Source organism: Anolis sagrei, chromosome 9 (assembly GCF_037176765.1).
Source record: "Anolis sagrei isolate rAnoSag1 chromosome 9, rAnoSag1.mat, whole genome shotgun sequence".
In the NCBI taxonomy this organism is placed as follows: Eukaryota; Metazoa; Chordata; class Lepidosauria; order Squamata; family Dactyloidae; genus Anolis; species Anolis sagrei.
Window position 1 is genome coordinate 6,519,501 of NC_090029.1, and position 22,156 is coordinate 6,541,656.

Below are 22,156 nucleotides of genomic sequence, written 5' to 3' on the forward strand. Positions count from 1 at the left end.
ATTGTATAGCATTTTTGCTGTAGCCATTAGGCATCATGGCTCCTGTGAATTTGTTCAGTAAATAATACAGCCTGGTCATAATAAGAGACAGTATTTTAAAAAGAAATGTTAGTCCTAGAGTGTAACTTCTTCTCCAGGACACTTTGTCTATTCTGCGCCTGTGTTAAGGTACAAACTACAGCTCTCTCCCCCATCTGCCCTCATCTCATGACTACATTGAAAGAAAATTTTCCTTGAACCTTGACATTCACCATCTGTGACAAACGGTAGATAAAGGAAGCATATGAGCCTGAAACAGTAACAACCGCGGTTGGTCCGTTGATGGAAATTTATGTAGGGCACTCATGAATAACATTGCATTGCTGATGTGGAACAATGTCAGGTTTGCTTAAGAATTTTACATTTGTCTTGGGAACTGACAGGTATTACCATTAATTTAAGGATGTTAACTTCCCTGCCCACCCCACCATTCTCCCAGTATCTCACTTCTGAAATGAACTAGTTATATATTCATTCATCTGCTTCTCTCTCCACCCCATCATCTCCCAGCCCTGGAAAAGCCCTGGAAGGATGAAATAATGTGGAACATAAGCCTCTCATCTTTCTCTCTTAACCTTCTACTTAAATTTAGTGTCTAGAAAAAGTCTGGGGAGAGGGGAAAGAGGCAGTTAATTTATCCTGTTTAGAGAGATTAAAACATTATGTTTAACAGGATTCTCTAGCATTTCAAATGCAGTACCTTGGATAACCTATTGGTGGATTTGCAAATATTGGGTGGATATCTTTATTTATGTTGTGTCTTTAGTATGCATATCATTTTAGAGGCATGTCTTTGCTCCCAAGAAGTTGGTAGTGATTATTATTATTAGTATTGCTGTCATTATTCTTATTTATTTATTCATTTATTCAATACCAGTCTTCAAACTCAAGGTGGCTTACAGCATATTAAAAGTCAAGGCAAATTAGGAGACAAAGCCCCACATGCTAACAGAACATCACTTCTTTTATCTGTTTTTAAAATCCCAATGTGGCATTCCCCAAGGGATACACTAAAAACATAAACATGATTCCGTTTCATATATGAATAAGAACAACACAAAATCAGTTATATTCTCTATATCAGTGTTTCTCAACCCGGGGGGTGGGGGTGGGGGGTCAGAGGAGTTGCCAGACACCATCATAAAACACAGTATTTTTCTGTTGATCATGGGGGTTCTGTGTGGGAAGTTTGGTCCAATTCTATCATTGTTGGAATGCTCTTTGATTGTAGGTTAATTATAAATCCCAGTAACTGCAACTCCAAAATGTCAAGATCTATTTTCACCAGTGTTCACATTTGGGCATATTGAATAGTCATGCCAAGTTTGGTCCAGATCCATCATTGTTTGAGTCCACAGTGCTCTCTCGATGTAGGTGAACTATAACTCCAAACTTTATATCAATGCCCACCAAACCCTTCTAGTATTTTCTCTTGGTCAAGAGAGTTCTGTGTGCCAAGTTTGGTTGATGGAGTTCAGAATGCTCTTTGATTGCAAGTGAACTATAAATCCCAGTAACTGCAACTCAAAAATGTCAAGATCTATTTTCCCCAAACTCCTGCTGGTTAATGGAGAGAGATATGGTCACGAAGGTAGGCGGGTCCCAAACCATTTAGGGCTTTATAAGTCAGAACCTGTACCTTGAATTGGAACCGAAAAATTAACAGCAGCCAATGGAGCTCCTTGAACAGGGGGGTTGACTGCTCCCTGTAAGTTGCCCCCGTTATTAATCTGGCTGCCGACCGTTGAACAAGTTGTAATTTCTGGGCCGTCTTCAAGGGTAGCCCCACGTAGAGTGCATTGCAGTAATCCAGTCTAGTGGTAACTAAGGCATGGACCACCATGGTCAAGTGTCAGGAGTCAATTTCTGATGGCATGAAGACGTCACAAATTCCCTCCGTGACCTCCTGACTGAATCAATTCTGTGACATTTTGAAGCCAGCAGAGGGCGCTGGAAACCTTGTATTGGAACTTGTGAAGCAACAAGTTCTAATAAGGAAACTGAGAAGAGGGGGAGATGGGCAGGAAAGGTGTATAAAAGGAAGTGGTGGAGGGAAAAAGTCAGTAGTGTCTTTCTTTGCTGCAGAGATACATGCAATATATCCACTTCAAAGCAAAACTGGCTTGTGAATGGTCATTTAATATTGCTATATAAATCCTACAGTCTTACATCAAGTCAGACTTCACGAGGTATGGTCGCTGTTGGTGCACGAGTTTTAATTGTGCGAAGTTTCTCCTGGCAACCGCCGACACCTGTGCTTCAAGCGTCAGTGCTGAGTCCAGGAGGACCCCCAAACTGCAGACCTATGACTTCAGGGGGATTGCAACCCCATCCAGCACAGGTTGTCATCCAATACCCCAGTCAGATGGGTGACTGACCTGGAGGACCTGGAGGACCTCTGTCTTGTCAGGATTGATCCTCAGCTTGTACATCCTCATCCAGCTTATCACAGCAGCCAGGCACTGGTCCAGTATCCTTGGGGCTTCCTTGGAGTCTGATGGAAATGAGTAGTGGAGTTGGGTGTCATCTGCGTAGAGATGGCACCGTACTCCAAAAATCCGGATGACCTCTCCCAGCAGTTTCATGTAGATGTTAAAAAGCATGGGGGACAGAATGGATCTTTGCAGGACCCCATAAATCAATGGCCAGGGGTCCGAGCAGGAGTCCCCCTGCTTCACTGACTGGAAATGACCCTCCAGGAAGGACCGGAGCCACAGAAGAACTGTGCCTCTGAGTCTCATCCCAGCGAGCCTCCCCAAAAGGATACCATGGTTGATGGTATTGAAAGCCGCTGAGATGTCCAAGATGTCCAAGAGAACAAGCAGGGTCACACTCCCTACGGAGGTCACCAAGGCGACCAAAGCCATCTCGGTACTATGCCCAGGCCTAAAGCCAGACTGCGAATGATCTAGAAAATCGGTGTCATCGAGGAATCCCTGGAGCTGCGAGGCAACCACCCGCTCCAGAACCTTGCCCAAAAAAGGGAGGTTGGAAATAGGTCTGTAGTTGTCACATATAGTCGGGTCAAGGGAAGACTTCTTTAGCTGATGTTTTACCACCGCCTGCTTAAGGCAGGATGGAAATTTCCCCTGGCCCAATGAAGCATTTATTATCGCAACAAACCATTCCAAACCAGTCCCATTAGGGGCTGCATGTTACCCCAATGTCATTTAAAAGCTTAGTCATGGGAACAAAGTAATACATGAAGAGCCTGGCTTGGGTGGATCCCTGCAGAATTCCAAACAGAGCATATCTACCATGGGATACTTAAACTTTGTCAGGTGAAACCTAGCTTGTCAGAATGATACCCAAAATCCCACATGGAGCGTGTGGTGTCACATGCAGGGCATCTGAGCACTGCTACAGGAGACTAAAGCTTGACGTGGAACAGGCCTGGTATAAATAGTGCAAACTTGTCCCTGCTGCTTTAGTCTGGCCATCAGAACAGTACATTCTGCCTGGAGAGTGTCCTGTTCTAATGATCACGTAAGAAGAGCAAAGACAGCTTTTCAGTGTTTCTATCAGGATTGTGCCATCCGGAAAAATGACATACAGTTTGAATATGAGGAACAGTACGAGACAGATATCTTCAATTAACATTATTTGGCAGAAGCCAAAAAAAAAATCCAGTGCAAAAAAATTCTACATGGCTTGGTGCTGGACTAGATGACGCTTGTGGTCACTTCCAACTCTAAGATGCCATTGTTTATTAAAGTCTGGAATACGGAATGACCCTTAGGAAGGATGGAAAGCTCAGCCATTGTTACTGGCTTATTTCTCCAAACTGGAAAAATCCTGATTTGTTTTTTCATTGAGGCCTTCCATTGTTTCTAAAAGAGGATGTTTGTACACAATACTACACATTTCTTTGTGATCCTGAAAAAGATCAGAAAGATTTCACGAATCTATGACCTAAAGCTACTAGTTCAAATCCTCCATACTTTTTCACCAGACAGTACCACATATCCCTTCGGGGGAGATAAAACTGTGTGAGTGTGTGAGTGTGTGTGTGTGTGTGTGTGTGTGTGTATAGCGGGTTAAACCACTGAGCTACTGAACTTGCTAACCAAAGGTTGGCAGTTTGAATCCAGGGAGCAGGCTGAGCTTCTGCTGTTAGCCCCAGCTTCTGCCAACCTAGCAGTTTGAAAACATGCAAATGTGAGTAGATCAATAGGTGTCACTTCAGCAGGAAGGTAATGGTGCTCCATGCAGTCATGTAGGCCACATGACCTTGGAGGTGTCTATGGACTACGCCGGCTCTTCGGTTTAGAAATGAAGATGAGCAGTGCATTTGGATCACCACCCTCTCCTAAAGGGCCTGGTCCAGGGGATTCTGGGAGCTGTCGTCCGTAAGAGAGTGTGGATATGCTATTGTGTGTGTTGGTTGCCATGCACTGTAGCATCTCTTTGGGGTTTTTTTTTTTTTTTTTGCTTTTTAAGTCTCTTCTGCTGTGTTTTCAGTGTTTTTATAAGAGATAGTCACTTGTTGGTCTATTAGGGGTATAGTGTCCAAATTTTGTGTCAATTCATTAAGTGGTTTTGGAGTTATGTTAATCTCACAAACGAGGATTACATTTTTATTTATTTAGATAGATAGATAGATAGATAGATAGATAGATAGATAGATAGACCTGATTACACACATCATGCCATTCAAATAATGCAGAAAGTGGCAGGAGGCTGAATACAATGTTATGGATTGAGGGTTGTCTAGATGCCCAATGGTTGCAATTACAAAGATATTCAGATTTTTAATGGGAATTATTTCCCTGCACTTGATTTGACAAGATCTTGCCTAGAGACGTCCAGAGTCATCTGACTGTAGGATGACTCATCCCTTCGTCTTAATAGGCCAAGATGGTAGAGCTAACTTTTGTGTTCCTTGCAGATGATGGAACCTGATAAAAAGGTCAGGAAGAACATGGTTCAAATCCCTGCTTGCTTATGAACACTTACTGGGTGACCTTGGGCAAGTCATCATTTCTCAACCTTAGAGGGGGGCATAGGCAACCCAACTGGATAAATTCTACCAAGAAACCCAATGATATATTAACCTTAGAGTTTCCATAAGTCAGAAATGATTCGAAGGCACCCAACACAACAAAGATCTGTCTGAAAAAGCACTTTAGCAACTATCATTCATTGAGATAGGGAAGATGGATGTTTAGATTATCAGTGTGGATCAGTGCCGCACAGATATTTCCTATCATAATAATTCTATCTTTGTTTCATAACTTCTGTCAGAGGTTATTCCAGCTCCTTTTCCCCCCACAGTCTCACACATGAACGTCTCCAGACTGTACTAAAATTGCTTGGCTTTCTGACTAATAAGACTGTATTAAGATTGCTTGGCCTTCGGTCTAATAAGGCAAAATGAAAGATTGCATTACTGGTGAATACCATATGTGAGCATCTCAGCAAATGAATAAAAAGCTCCCTTGAAAAAACGGAATCTCAGAGATATGCCTGAAGTGACTATTACTCTCATAATTTAATTACTTTAATAGAGTACCATCTAGTGGCCGGAGATAACAAAACCAAGAACCCTTTGGATCAAGGTCAGTTAATAAGCTTCTTATGGTGGCCATTCTTCTTGAACAGCATTAAAAAGACATGACCTTAAGAAAGAATGTTGTGGCAAAGGGAAGCTCAACCTTGACTTGTCTATAAGCTGGAGAAAGAATACTTGGGTTTTTTGTGTGTGTCAGGAGCGACTTGAGAAACTGCAAGTCGCTTCTGGTGTGAGAGAATTGGCCATCTGCAAGAACGTTGCCCAGGGGACGCTCAGATGTTTCGATGTTTTACCATCCTCGTGGGAGGCTTCTCTGGGGAGCCAGAGCTGACAGAGGGAGCTCATCCACGCTCTCCCCAGATTCAAACGTGCAACCTGACAGTCTTCAGTCCTGCCAGCATTAGGGTTTAACCCACTGCGCTATCGAGGGCTCAAAGAATAGTTGTAAGACACCAATTCCTTCCCTATTCTTTGGTATATTCTTGTCTCCTGGATATGTCATCAGCTAGAGATCCCTCCTCCCAGCACCAACTGTCGCTCTGGGCCAGAGTGAAGAGAGGGGAGGCAATATAGCAATGTTTAATGCTGATATTGTACTATGCTAATAATATAATATATTGTATGTAATATATACCTTGTAAGCTGCTCTGTCCCCTTCGGGGTGAGAAGGGCGGCATATAAATGTCATAAATAAATAAATAAAACTTGAAAAATTGGTTTTATATATCTGTGGAATGTCCAGGGTGGGAGGAAGAACTCTTAACTGTTTGAGGTAGGTGTGAGTTTTTTAAAAAATACTGGTTTGGCTACCAGTATTAAAAAAAACCTCTAAAATCATAACAGTAAACAAAGAACAACACTCAAAAAACAGGGAAATTCCAGACAAGAAACAATCCGGACCTACGAATCACCTCCCAGGTAGTATGAAGCCAGACCTTGGAACTACTAGGCCATTAAATACTAATCAAGGTGGCCAAATGCAACATTCACACCTACCTCAAATGGACAAGAGTTCTTTCTCCCACCCTGGACATTCCACAGATATATAAACCCAATTTTCCTAGTTTCTATCAGACCTCACAACCTCTGAGGATGCCTGCTATAGATGCAGGTGAAACGTCAGGAGAGAATGCTTCTGGAACATGGCCATACAGCCTAGAAAACACACAACAACCCATCCGTATGACACTTAGAGGGAAAGTCTCAATCTAACCAACATTTTTTTACTGAGGTACTTGAGAGCAAATTTCAGGTTAAGCAATCAAAACCATAAACATAAAAATGCACTTCAATGGCTGTTGACTTTGACTCAAGGCCCTCCTGTTAAAACATTAGAACTACCACAATTTTATAGATGAAAACAGTGATGGGCATGCACCCGATCCTTCTCAAATCTACCTGCATGATTAAGTCAAAGAGTTTGAACATGTTACTCATAACTTGCCACACTCCTTGAACGCTCCAAATAATAATAGTGTCCCACTTGTGCCCATACCTTGGGAAATCAGACTTGACCACGGTAGTCCACGCAACACACTTTACGTGTGGTTGCCTTTGAAGACTGTTTGGAAGCTTTAAGTGGTGCAGCAGGCAGTAGCCAGGTTTCTCACTGGAGTGGCATACAGGGAGCATACAACTCTCCTGTTACATCAGCTCCACTGGCTACCAGTTTGCTACCAAGCACAAATCAAAGTGTTGGCTTTATCCTATAAAGCCCTAAATGGTTCTGGCACAGCTTACCTGTCTGAATATCTATCTCTCTATGAATCATTGCGGAGATTAAGATCTTCTGGCGAGACCCTGCTCTCAGTTCTGCCTTCCTCACAGGCACAATTGGTGGGGATGAGAGACAGGGCTTTCTCAGTGGTGGCCCCTAAACAATGGAATTCCCTCCCCAGTGATGTTCAATCCACTCCTTCCTTTCTAGCCTTCAGAAAGAAAGTTAAAACATGGCTATGGGACAAAGCTTTTGGAGAATAACTGCAGTGCAATAAATGAATGTAGAATCTGTGCAATGACAGTCGGAATGACCCTGGATTACAGTTTTGGATTATGTGATTTTAATAATTGATGTAATTATTTTTTAGCTGTTTTGACTCTCTGGTTTTTAATGTAGGTGTTTACCAATTGTATGTTATTTTAAGGCATTGAATTGTTGCAAATATGTGAGGCCACCCTGAGTCCCCCTCGAGGTTGAGAAGGGTGGGGTAAAAATATGGTAAATAAATAAATAAATAAAATGAGTAGATAACCTAGCACGAGCTATAGTTTTCAACGGGGGTATCTCCCATTGCATTCAAATATGAGTCATTCACCAACTGTCTCTAATCGAAAGCAACAGGAATAACAGTCCATGGCTAACGTGTTGTTCTCGGTTAGGAAGAACATAACTAAATAGAAGTTATGTAAATTGCATACGTTTCTATAGTGATGTGTGTGGAGATAGATAGAAAGATAGATAGTGTTAAAATAAGAAAAGTGGAGGGAAAGGTCTTTCAAGGTTTCTTCTTCTCAGTTCCCACTGAAGTTTTTAATTTTCATCTTTGTGTTCCTAACAATCCAATGAAGTATAGGAACTGATTAGCTTATGTCTATTGGGATTGTTTGGTTTCATTTTTTATGTCTGCTAGGATTGTTCAGTTTTATTTTTGGTTAATTTTTATTTGATATTAAGTTTATAGTAATAACTGTCCTATTTTCTGTGATGTGTCATGTTTTGATGTAATCTGTTATATGTCTATTGGCATTGAATTTTTGCCATGCGTGTTGGAAACCACCCTGAGTTCCTCCAAGGGGATGATGATGATGATGATGATTATTATTATTTGAAATACAAGATGAGTTTACAGCAGACACTCTGCTGGATCATACGTCGGACACTTTGATGTATTGGGAAATAATGTGTGCAGATCCCAGTAAGGTGGCCTTCTGCAGCTGGCAGATGGTAATTTTGTCAGCACCGATTGTGTTTAAGTACAGGCCACTGGCACTGCACCCAGTGTGCTGGTCACCACTGGGACCACCTTAACTGGCTTGTGCCAGAGTCTTTGCAGATCAGTCTTTAAATTCTCATATCATGTCAGCTTTTCCGGTTGTTTCTCTTCAATCCTGCTGTCACCTGGGATTGCAATATCGACAATCCATACTTTGTTTTTTAACATGATTATGAGGTCAGGAGTCTTGTGCTCCAAAACTCATTATTATTATTATTATTATTATTATTATTATTATTATTCTCAGTAGCAGTAGTAGTAGTAGTAGTAAAGGTAAAGGTTTTTCCCTGACATTGTCCAGCCATGTCCGACTCTGGGAGTTGGTGCTCATCCCCATTTCTAAGCTGAAGAGCCGGTATTGTCCACAGACACCTCCAAGGTCATGTGGCCGGCAAGACTGCATGGAGTACCTTCCCACCGGAGCGATACCTATTGATCTACTCACATTTGCATGTTTTTGAACTGCTAGGTTGGCAGAAGCTGGGGATAACAGTGGGAGCTCACGCCGCTGCCCAGATTTAAACCTGCGACCTTCCAGTAAGTAAGCTCAGTGTTTTAACCCACTACACCACCAGCACAGCCAGTATCAAAGTCTGTCAATACTGCCTTGAGAGTGATCATGGTAATGACCTGACAGTCATCTAAGACTGTAGAAGACAACCTCCAGGCTGTTGATATCATCGAATCTAGAAGATTCCCCCAGTCCTGCCCACAAGTTCTTCTACAATGTAATTCCCCTTGTGCCAGCCACCCTCACCCACTGGGCCAGGAAGAGGGCATGATCAAGGTATAAATCCCTGAAGGGTACTTAACACCATGTGGCTCCAGTCCTGCACTTCCCGTGATGAGGCAAGTACAGGGAGGGCAACTGGAACTGAACCAGGATCTAGACAAATGATTCTCCATAGGCATCATCCCTCTCTCAGAGCATTGCCTGGCTCATTCCAGTGGTCATGTTGGATGGGGACAGGGGAGGCTGGAATCCAAAAGATCTAGTAGGGACCAGATTATCATTATTGAGATGAGGTGTACCCTCCCCTATGTCCAATGCAGGGATTTAATTTTTAGAGAAATCTGAAAAATGACATTCTTCCCAACACACACTGACATTTTCACAAGGCATTCCCATAAAAAGGCAAAAATAATGACAGCTAGTTTGTCAGAGATGCCTTTTCTTTGGGACTATCCTTGCCATTTCCAATGTATTCCTTTTGGTTCCATATAATAATAATAATAATAATAATAATAATAATAATAATAATACTTTATTTATACCCCACCACCATCTCCCCAAGGGACTCCGCTTACATGAGGCCAAGCCCAACAACACATCAATAACAAAAAAGCAATAAACAAAAAAAAAATACAATGAATATAAGTCACATATAAATAATAACACACAAAGATTTAAAAACCTATGGCCGGGCCAAATGTAATAGTTTAAAATTAAAAAATAAATGCTGGGCATGAACAAAGGTAGGATATATCTGGTAGGAGGGTTTTAAAGAAGTGAGGGGAGCGCAGTCCAACGCAATCCAATAGAGTAAGTGCATTCTGAGGACATATTGCTGGGAATTATTTCCTTATTCCGGGAAGGCACACTGTAACAGCCACGTTTTCAGGCTCCTCCTAAAGACTGCCAATGTGGGGGCTTGCCTGATATCCTTGGGAAGTGAGTTCCAGAGTCGGAACCACCGAGAAGACCCTCTCCCTTGTCCCCACCAATCGCGCCTGCGAGGGGGGAGGGAGCAAGAGCAGGGCCTCTCCAGATGATCGAAGAGATCATGTGGGTTGGTACATGCAGTCACAAAGGTAGGCAGGTCCCAAACCATTCAGGGCTTTGAAGGTAAGAACCTGCACCTTGAATTGGGACCAGAAAATGAACGGCAGCCAATGGAGCTCCTTAAACAGGGGGGTTGACTGTTCCCTGTAAGTTGCACCAGTTAGTAACCTGGCTACCGCCCGTTGTACCAATTGGAATTTCCGGGCCATCTTCAAGGGCAGCCCCACATAGAGTGCATTACAGTAATCCAATCTGGAGGTGACTAAGGCATGGACCACCCTGGCCAGATCCAACTTAACGAGGTACGGTTGCAGCTGGCGAACGAGTCTTAATTGTGCGAAGGCCCTCCCAGCCACCGCCAATGCCTGTGTATGCTTTTATTTATAGGCAAAACTGGTACCTTCCGGTTGAGTGCTGGGTTGATAAGAGAAACCGTTACCTTGGTTTTCAGCTGTGTGGGAATTTATGCAGGGCTGTGTGGGTGGCATATTTGCTTGGCTCTGAGTTATGCTATATTCTTTTGACATTTTTATAGATACAGTTTCCTGGAGATCTCACTCAAGTTTCAGTATTATAAGCAGGCTACTTTTTTCCATAACAGAAGGAACAAAATTCTTATTAAACACCTTCAGCATGCCTATAATTGACTTTCAGAAGGAATGCTTTCTGCTGCCACACGCCTTAGCACAGAGTTACAAAATAAAGTCTATAAACACAGAATTATGTGAATGGCATTTCAGTGCTCTGAATGAAAAGAATCAATCCATTTTTGCTTTAGAAAACCTGGCCAGTCTCCAAGCTCAACTTTAATCTTTCCCTTATCAATATTCTATAACCCGGATGTCATGAAATTAAACTGGTCCAGAAGAAAGTATTGGTTTATGCAGCATATAACTGAACGTATTGACACTTTAGGATATACTCTAGACTCCTTCCAAATGTGTTCACATTTGGGCATATTGAGTATTCGTGTAGAGTTGGTCCAGATCCATCATTGTTTGAGTTGGCAGTGATCTCTGGATATAGGTGAACTACAACTCCAAAACCAAAGGACACTGCCCACCAAACCCTTCCAGTATTTTCTGTTGGTCATGGGAGTTCTGTGTGCCAAGACTGGTTCAATTCAGTCTTTGCTGGAGTTCAGAATGCTCTTTGATTGTAGGTGAACTATAAATCCCAACAACTACAACTCCCAAATGACAAAATTATTTTTTTTGAGTGAAGGACATACATTGGGTTGTTAGGTGTCTTGTGTCCAAATTTGGTGTCAATTTGTCCAGTGGTTTTTGAATTCTGTTAATCCCACAAACGAACATTACATTTTTATTTATATAGAAGACAGGAGAGTCAGCACCATGGACAGCTCCAAGCAGAGTCAGAAACCACACCCTAGTCCCCACATCCTCAACCGTCTGCTCAGGTCATGCAGATTTAGGGCAATCATGAGTTGCTTGCTTGAATCTAGCCATCTGGGTTGCAGTCTTCTTCTTCTGACTTTCCAACCATTATTGTCTTTTCTATTGAGTCATCTCCTCTCATGATATGTCCAAAGCACAGCAGTCTCAATTTAGTCATCCTGGCTTCTAGGGAAAGCTCATGTTTGATTTGTTCTAGGACCCATTTAGATCAATTCCCCGTGCCAAGTCTGGTTGAAATCAGCAGGGGTAGCTCAAGAAAAGAGCTGGATCACAGCTTAATGTCTCTTTTCTGGGATTAATCTAATTTATTTATTTCAATGTCATTAAGTAGCATTCCCACCGCGCGTGGGCTTGAGGGCTGTCTCTATTTATCCTCTCCTGTTCTGATGCAATGCTTAAGAAAAGATTGAGGCACATTTTTAATTAGTTTATTCCTATAAGCAACCTGCCCTGTAGTTTAATAAGCATAGCTCTGTGGCAAATGTGTTTGCAGCCCTACTGCCAGGAGTCATGATATGGGGAATATGAATTCTATACTTAGAGTGGGGAAGAGGTCAGAGCAATGACGTTTGTCTCTGGATTTTTGCTTCAGGAGAGACTATTCAGATCAATCATTCATTTAGAGAATTGGTCTTGGTTACAGATGATATAAAACATTCCTAACAAAATAGTTCCATTTTGAAAACAGGTCATTTTAAAAACTCCTTGGGTCTATGTGCAGACCATTTAGAACAGTGTTTCGAAACCTGGGGGTCAGGACCCCTTGGGGGTCATGAGTGGGTGTCAGAGAGGTCGCCAAAGACCATCGGAAAACACAATATATTCTGTTTGTCATGGGGGTTCTGTGTGGGAAATTTGGTCCAATTCCATCATTAGTTGGGTTCAGAATGCTCTTTGATTGAAGGTGAACTATAAATCCCAGCAACTACAACTCCCAAATGTCAAGTCTATTTTCCCCAAACTCCACCAGTATTTACATTTAGGCATATTGAATATCTGTGCCAAGTTAGGTTCAGATCTATCATGTCAGAGTTCACAGTGCTCTCTGGATGTAGGTGAACTACAACTCCCAAACTTAGTGTCAATGCCCATCAAACCCTTCCAGTATTTTCTGTTGGTCATGAGAGTTATGACAATAGGAAACCGATATGTGATTTTGATTAGGCGACTATGTTAGTATACGAATATGTGATTTTAATTAATGTTATTGTTAATTTTCTATGTATTTTATTTTATATTGTTGCTTTGATATTATGGCATTGAATTGTTGCCCATGTAAGCCGCCCTGAGTCCCCCCTCGGGGGTGAGAAGGGCAGGGTAGAAGCAATGTAAATAATAATAATAATAATAATAATAATAATAATAATAATAATAATAAATTATGTGTGCCAAGATTGATTCAATTCCGTTGTTGGTGGTGTTCAGAATGCTCTTTGATTGTAACTATAAATCCCAGCTGCTACAACTCCCAAATGTCAAGGTCTATTTTCCCCAACTCCACCAATGTTCACATTTGGGCATATTGAGTGTTCATGCCAAGTTTGGTCCAGATCCATCATTGTTTGAGTCCACAGTCCTCTCTGGATGTAGGTGAGGTACAACTCCCAAACTCAAGCTCAATGCCCACCAAATCCTGCCAGTATTTTCTGTTGGTCGTGCAAGTTCTGTGTGACAAGTTTGGTTCAGTTTCATCATTGGTTGAGTTCAGAATGCTCTTTGATTGTAGGTGAACTATAAATCCCAGAAACTACAACTCAAAATCAATCCCCCCCTCCCCCAAACCCCACCAGTATTCAAATTTGGGCATATCAGGTATTTGTGCCAAATTTGGTCCAGCAAATGGAAATCCATCCTGCATATCAGATATTTACATTATGATTCATAATGGTAGCAAAATTACAGTTATGAAGTAGCAACGAAAATAATTTTATGGTTGGGGGACACCACAACATGAGGAACTGTATTAAGGGGTCACAGCATTAGGAAGGTTGAGAACCACTGATTTAGAATATAGGTATGTGCAAAAATATATTTATGTATTTATTATCAGTCCATGACTGACAACAGCCCAAACTGTGCAAAAACACCCCCAACTCCTTCAGCACTCCAAAACTAGTATTGCATGTCCTTTGCCACTGCTACACCCTTCCAGGAAATATGGCTATGCCGTGAGTCCAAAGGCATTTCTTCTTTTTCCACATAGACATGATAAAAACAGAAAGAATAAGGTATTCATCCTATCAATTGAACATCTAGAGGACACACACACCAAAAAAGACATCTGTGGTTGAATATAATACAAGTTGCTGCTAACTGTGAGAGAAATAAGGTTGAACACTGCGAAAGCCATCCACTGCATGGCTATCTGCCTCCTTCCAGTAGACTCAAATCAAGGAAAGCTTCATGAGAACTGCTACTCCTCTTGGCGTTCCCCAAGCAACAGTAAGGGTATCCCTCTGGGCAGCTAAACCAGGAAATCCCAACTTGATGCCCCCCCCCCCCCCCAAGGGTCTTCCTCCATGGACAAACCAAGAATGGGCAACTTGGAAGTCCCTGAACTGACTCAGAAGTGGAGTGGGCAGATCAAAAGACAACCTGGCAAAATGGCATTTGCTCATGATGCTGGCTTTAGCCTATAAAGCCCTAGACCAGTGGTTCTCAACCTGGGGTCCCCAGATGTTTTTGGCCTTCAAGTCCCAGAAATCCTAACAGCTGGTAAACTGGCTGGGACTTCTGGGAGTTGTAGGCCAAAAACATCTGGGGACCCCAGGTTGAGAACCACTGACCTAGAAGAATCCTCCACCTTGTGCGACTACGGAGGAAAATAACCAACTCCACACCTGAATGCTTGCCCACAATGCCCTGCCTCATGCACAGAGGAAGAATTGTTTAAAGTTACAGACAATGCAGTCTCTGTCACCCGTTTTTGGTCTAAAATTATTTAGCCTCTTGTGCTCCCTCTGTTTTATAATAATAATAATAATAATAATAATAATAATGATAATGATAATAATAACAACAACAACAACTTTGGGTTGTTGTAGGTTCCCCCCAGGCACTTCCAAGCCATTAAATGCTAATCAAGGTAGTCAGTTGAAACATTCACACCTAGCTCAAGCAGACAAAAGTCCTTTGTCCCATCCTGGTCATTCCACAGATATATAAACCCATTTTCCTACTTCCAACAGACCTCACTACCGCTGAGGATGCTTGCCATAGATGAAGGCGAAACGTCAGGAGAAAATGCCTCTAGAACATGGCCATATAGCCCGGACAACCTACAACAACCCAGTGATTCCGGCCATGAAAGCCTTCGACAATACAATAATTATTTTATTTTTATATCCCACCTCCATCTCCCTGAAGGGACTTGCCCAGAGAGCACAGAGTTAAAACGTAATGCAATAAAATAAAACAAAACAAAATCGAAACATATCACAATAAAACATAACATCATAAAAACAGTACCATGTTTTATCAGTTTTATACTTATTTATGTAATGCTTTTGACATGAAATAAATAAAGCAGAAATTAATTCAAATAGTGTCGAATATTTAACCTGTATTTGTTGAATGAATGGTCGATCTGGTCATCAGCCAACGAGTTTCCTTCCACATCGCTGGCTTCACTGTGCTCATGGAAGTCCATCTCTGATTCTATTCTTAGTTTGGAAGTCTCGGAATTTTCATCAGTAAAGCTCCTGGTTAATACACCTGGGTAAGAATCAAAACAGGCTTTTTATTAGTTGGCATTGGGTGTTCAAAGTCACCAGCTAAATTGAAAATCTGGCATTTATGTTTGGACTTCTGCTTTGCTTTTTTTTTTTTAACCATGTCATATTCCCCTAGCACAGCCATGGGCACACTTGGGCCCTCCAGGTATTTTGGACTTCAACTCCCACAATTCCTAACAGCTTCAGGTCCCTTTGTTTTCCCTTTCCTTTTCTGCTTAAGTGGCTGAGAGGGGAAATAAAAGGACCTGAGACTATTAGGAATTGTGAGAGTTGAAGTCCAAAACACCTGGAGGGCCCAAGTTTGCCCATGCCTAACCTACACTGTAGAAGAAAGTCTGGTAAATTATTATTATTATTATTATTATTATTATTATTATTAGAAACACAACAAGATGAATCCACAGCAGACACTCTGCTGGATGTTGTATTGGATCACACGCAGAGGCGACCCTAGGTAATTTTCAACGGTAAGCAAACAGTATTTTGGCACCCCCCCCCCCCCTCCAAACCAATCACTGATATATATTTTCTGTTGGTCATGAGAGTTCTGTGTGCCAAGATTGGTTCAATTCCATCATTGGTGGAGTTCAGAATGCTCTTTGATTTTAGGTGAACTATACATCCCAGTAACTACAACTCGCATATGTCAAGGTCTGTTTTCCCCTAAGAGCGCCTCAAGAGCACCCCTGTGCAAAATCAACTATACTGCAAATGCTTACTTTGCGTAATGGGTTGAGCCGCCCCTGATCACACATCGTACACTTCCCAAGTGTCTAGGGCTGTGTGATGTATCGGCGAATATTGCATGCAGATCCCAGTAAGGTGGCCTTTTGCAGCTGGCAGGTGGTAATCTTGTTAGCGCCGATTATGTTTAAGTACAGGCCAAGGTCTTTAGGCACCACACCTAGTGTGCTGATCACCACTGGGACTACCTTTACTGGTTTGTGCCAGAGTCTTTGCAGTTCGATCTTTAAATCCTTATATCTGTCAGCTTTTCCAGTTGTTTCTCATTAATCCTGCTGTCACCTGGGATTGCAACATCGACGATCCATACTTTGTTTTTTAACACGATTGTGAGGTCAGGAGTATTGTGCTCCAAAACTCTGTCTGTCCGAATTCGGAAGTCCCAGAGTAGCTTGATGTGTTCATTCTCTGTAACTTTTTCCGGCTTGTGATGCCACCAGTTCTTTGTCGCAGGCAGATGGTATTTGTGGCACAAGTTCCAATGAATCACCTGAGCAACAGTGTTATGCCTCTGCTTGTAGTCTGTCTTCTTGGAGCAGCTGAGGATGAGATCTATTCTTTCATCTGCTTCCTTGTAGAGTCTACACTTGAGATCTGTCATCGACTTTTCAGTTTTGGCTTTGATGGCATTGGTTCTAATGCCTTGTTCTTGGGCTGCCAGAATCAGGCCCCCTGTCTCCTTTTTCCAAGCTCAATTTGTGAGCCATATCCATATTTTTTCTTTGTCAATTTGGCTCTCAATTTTTCCCAGGAACTGTCCATGAAGAGCCGTCTTTTGCCAGTTTTCTCTTCTGCTCTGGATTGTGTTTTTACGGTATTCGCTCTTTGTCTTTTGCACTTTAAGCAGTTTACTACTATTGATTGTTGTTGTTATTATTATTATTATTATTATTATTATTATTATTATTATTATTATTATTATGGGTTTTTGTGTGTTCTTTCAGGCTATATGACCATGTTCCAGCAGCATTCTCACCTAATGTTTCACCTGCATCTGTGGCTAATGGCATCTTCAGAGGTCTGGTGGAAGTGAGGCAACTGGAGTGTATATATCCCTGTGGAATAATGTCTAGGGTGGGAGAACAAACCCTTGTCTGTTACAAGAAAGTATGGACTGTTGCAGTTAGCAAGCTTGCATTAGCATTTGAGCAGCCATGAAGTTTGCAAAGTTAATCAGTAAGGGTATCTGCATAGGGAGAGAGATAGAGGGAAAAGGAAAGGACCTGAGACTGTTCAGAATTGTGAGAGTTGAAGTCCAAAACACCTGGAGGGCCCAAGTTTGTCCATGCCTGCACTGACAGAATATAATTAAAAGATTTTAACAATATAAATAAAATTACAAGCACAAAAGCATAATGAGACCAGGAGCCAATACCCAGTAAGATCCTGCAAATTACTTGCTCCTATATTTATCTCATTAGAGTTTTTTTAACATGCTATCCTGTACATGTGGCCCGTCCACTGTTACTACGACTGTGTTTATTGTAATGTTATTTTGTTATTCATATATTTTTAATATAATTTTGATGATGTTGCTTGTTGTTTATGTTTTGGTTTTATTTTAATGTAATAAGTTGTCCAGGCTTGGCCCCATGTAGGCCGCTCCGAGTCCCCATTGGGGAGATGGTGGCGGGGTATAAATAAAGATTATTATTATTATTATTATTATTATTATTATTATTATTAAGATACAAGTAATTAAACCAGATTAACAAGAAGCAACCTTTCGAGTTTGTCACAGATTGCTTGGAGTAAGTGTGGTGCCACCCTCAGAGAGGCTTGTTAGCAGTTATCCTGATTCTACCTGTATAAAGTAACCAATTTTCTGTTTGCTCTTTTTCTATCAGCCCCAGTCACTATGTTTATGATATGCAGCACCAAAGGGAAATGAAGTGTGGAGAAATGGATTCAGAATAACAAACCTCAGGCACCAATTCTTGCATTGCATTTGTATAATCGTAATTACACAATGGAATGGTTACTGATGGAGATACTTCTGGGAAGGAAGGAACAAATGACTATTGCTCCCAGCTAAGCTACTCTAATGGCCCATAATATTTAATTTTTACATTCATGAAACAATTACATTATTTCATGCTTTTCCTGTTTGTTTTCAAACACGTAAGAATGAAACACTGGATAAAGACTGAAAAATATTCTAGGAAGCTGTACTTTTTGGAGAGACCTCTCAAACCCTGCCTAATATTTTAACTTTAGTGGGATTTTCTATTTGATAAAAGGTAAAGGTTTTCCTTTGACATTAAGTCTAGTTGTGTCCAGCTGTGGGTGGTGGTACTCATCTCCATTTTTAACCGAAGAGCTGGCGTTGTCCATAGACACTCCCTAAGTCGTGCCCAGTACAACTGCATGAGGCACCGTTACCTTCCTGCCAAAGCAGTACCTATTGATCTACTCACATTTGCATGTTTTCAGACTGCTAGATTGGCAGAAGCTGGGCTAACAATGGGAGCTCACCCCATCTGTGGATTCGAACCACTAATCTTCTGATCAGCAAGTTTTGCAGCTTAGTGGTTTAACTGCTGCACCACCCACTTGCAAAAAGCATACACTGTATCAGCAAATGGTATGATTCATTTATATATTGAAATCCTTCCCTGTAACTGTTTTGCACCCTTCCCAGGATCATAAACCTGTCCAGTAAATCATAAGGGTAGGAAACAGAGAGATATATGGTCATCTGTTGATCAGTAAATTGTGGCAAACGGTCCATCACATTACTGAATCATAGGACTTGTAACTCAGTTTTAAAGGTAATTAAGTTTACAAGTGTGAAATAATGGAGGTGTAAGAGGCATATATTTCAGAGATCAAATTACCTTCAGACACTTATTTCTACCCAACAAGCCTTAGTAGCTGTTACATTTAAAAATAGATTATTATAAAACCTGCAGGGTCCTTAGTTTTTTTGTTTTAATTTGATGTGCATAATTAAGGTGCTAACTACCTTTAGATTAATTAGCCTCTCTCCTGCAGCAATGTGAGAACCTGTAGAGCTAACATACACATATCACTCCTCAGCCTGCTTGAGTCAGAAACAGTTGGCTTAAGGCTACCAACCAAGGTACACCTGGGCAAATGAACTATTGAATGCAGGGAGGCTTGCCTCTGAGTAAAGACGCATGGAATTGTGTTACACTGATCCCTGAAATCACTGGGATTATGCCTGCAGTCCTATCCACATCTGTCCTTAAATCCAGTTGTTTTATATGTTGTCATCTGACTTATGATTATTTCCCCTGAAGGGTATGTAATATTGCAGACTCTGAAGTATGCCAGATTCACTTGCATGTCACAACCCACTTCTATCTATGTGTTTTTCAGTCATCTGCTGACTATATCTTTCTTCAGTCACAATTTTTATCAAATAATCCTTGCTTAATTTCACAGTACATTCTGCAGTGAAAGCGTATTGCTATTTGCATACCTGCCCATCATATATCTCCCAAACCACTAAGGCAGAGTTTCTCAACCTGGGGGTCGGGACCCCTGGGCCACCAAAGAAGGGTCACCAAAAACCATCAAAAATATAGTTTTTTTTCTGTTGGTCATGGGGGTTCGGAGTGGGAAGTTAGGCCCAATTTTATCATTGGTGGGAGGGTCACCATTGGTGGGAAGGGTCACCAAAGACTATCAAAAATATAGTTGTTTTCTGTTGGTCATGGGGGTTCGGAGTGGGAAGTTAGGCCCAATTCTATCATTGGTGGGAGTCAGAATGCTCTTTGATTGTAGGTGAACTAAAAATCCCAGCAACTACAGCTCCCAAATCTCAAGATCTATTTCCCCCATAATACAACAGTGTTCACATTTGGGCATATTGAGTATTCGTGCCAAGTTTGGTCCAGATCCATCATTGTTTGAGTCCACAGTGCTCTCTGGATGTAGGTGAACTACAATTCCAAAACTCAAGGTCAATGCCCAGGAAACCCTTTCTGTATTGGATGTGGGAGTTTTGTGTGCCAAGTATGATTAAATTCCATCATTGGTGGAGTTTAGAATGCTCTTTGTTTATAAATCCCAGCAACTACAACTCCCAAATGACAAAATCAATCTTCCCAAACCTCACCAGTATTCAAATGTGGGCATATCGGGTATTTGTGCCAAATGTGGATCAGTGAATGAAAATACATCCTGCATGTTAGATATTTACATTACGATTCATAACAGTAGAAAAATTACAGTTATGAAGTAGCAATGAAAAAAATGTTATGGTTGGGGGTCACCACAACATGAGGAACTGCATTAAGGGATTAGGAAGGTTGAGAAACACTGCTGTTGAACTATCATACACACATCAGTCCTTAGCCTGCTTTTGCCAGGAACAATTGGCTTAAGGCTGCAAACCAAGGTACACCTGGGTAAATAAACTATTGAATGCAGGGAGGCTTGCCTCTGAGTAAAGATGCATGGAATTGTATTAAACTGATCCCTGAAATCACTGGGATTAAGCCTGCAGACCTATCCACATCTGTCCTTAAATCCAGTTGGTTTATATGTTGTCATCTGACCTATGATTATTTCCCCTGAAGGGTATGTAATATTGCAGACTCTGAAGTATGCCACATTCACTTGCATGTCACAACCCACTTCTATCAATGTGTTTTTCAGTCATCTGCTGACCATATCTTTCTTCAGTCACAATTTTTATCAAATAATCCTAGCTTAATTTCACAGAACAATACATTCTGCAACACAAAGTGTATTGCTATTTGCGTATCTATCTTCTCTCTCTCTCAGACCACTAAGGCAACGTATCTGCAAGTGTACACTGAATAGTCTACTGAAGTATTAAAGTGGCCACTACATAATCAAATTAACATTTTCCCCGACTTGAGAATATTTATTATCAACCAGCTGGTTCTTCTGCATCGTTGATAATCCCAACTGATGGTATTAACTCATTTCTATTTTACTACCATGGCTTCTACAGAGAGATTTAAAGCATTTTCTATATCCCCCACAATTATTTCTGTCCTCTTCTTCTGTTTCTTTCAACAGAGTAGCTATAATGAGAGCAAGCGGAGGAGCACAAGCGAGAGAAAGTAACTTCTAATTATAGACCATTTGTGTGGAAGGATTCGAAGGCTCTGCCGATAACACACTTGGAACATTTCAGACGGCAGGACCTATGACCTTACCTTGGTAGCCAAGGAGAACGGAAATGAACGAGTGGGGACAGACCTCCTCCAGCACCGAGCAGAACGCGGACAGGGCACCGGGCCCTTTGCAAACCAGTTTCTCTAAAAAATAGGCAGCTTGCTTCTCGCAGCACTCCCGGGACAAAATGTCTTTGTACTCCTCCAAGGAAAAGACTCTCTCATAAACCAGATATGACAGCACTTTCTGCACATCCAGCTCTCTCACGATTCTCTCCCTGTGGTTGCTTAGGATATCAGCAAGCCACTGGTTCCTATCTGTGCTTTCTTTTTTGGTTGGTTTTGCACAGTTATAAAACCAAGACCGGACCGGCCACCTAAACATGTTTGCATTTAAAGCTAAAAATAAATAAAAAGAAAGGATTGCCGCTCTCTGTCAGACGCTTGCAGCCTTCCGGGGTCTATAGGCACGCCGTGGGAAGGCAAGGGGGTATCGCCTGCCGATAGATAGGGCAATTTGACTGGAAAAGCAGAGGCCTAGGTTCGAATTATAAAAGCACAAAAAGCAAAAGAAACTGCCACGCACAGTGCTTCCAGCTCCCTAAGAGGATTACTTTACACTAATTAGCCTTTTACAAGCGTTAATAGGCATCTCCACAACCACAAAAAGGCAGAGAGGAGAATAGCTGGGCTACTGTTCACTTTGTAATTCTCTAAACCGCTTCGCAACAAACAAAACGAGTCTATTGTAGAAAGTTACACTGAAGAAGACAGGATATCAAAGCACTTATCCATTGCAGGCAAGTATTAAAACAAGAA

The 22,156-nt window shown here is 41.5% G+C and overlaps 1 protein-coding gene and 1 long non-coding RNA gene across 10 annotated transcripts in view; one reads left to right on the forward strand and one right to left on the reverse strand.

The window, feature by feature from the left end:
• Positions 1 to 21,760, forward strand: part of LOC137097600 (uncharacterized) — a 50,891-nt gene extending 29,131 nt beyond the window's left edge. Inside the window, exon 3 of the long non-coding RNA XR_010910292.1 lies at positions 21,240 to 21,760. This is a non-coding gene — a long non-coding RNA (uncharacterized lncRNA). The remainder of the gene's footprint in view (positions 1 to 21,239) is intronic.
• The window catches only part of TJP1 (tight junction protein 1), a 404,161-nt gene extending 382,269 nt beyond the window's left edge, over positions 1 to 21,892 (reverse strand). For all 9 annotated transcript variants that reach the window (XM_060755771.2, XM_060755764.2, XM_060755762.2 and 6 more), the window contains exons 1-2: positions 21,380 to 21,892; positions 15,306 to 15,459 (exon numbers count right to left, since the gene is read on the reverse strand). In XM_060755771.2, coding sequence (XP_060611754.2) covers positions 15,306 to 15,459; positions 21,380 to 21,722 — 497 coding nt within the window. In that variant the 5' untranslated portion in view covers positions 21,723 to 21,892. The remainder of the gene's footprint in view (positions 1 to 15,305; positions 15,460 to 21,379) is intronic.
• Positions 21,893 to 22,156: the final 264 nt, after the last annotated feature.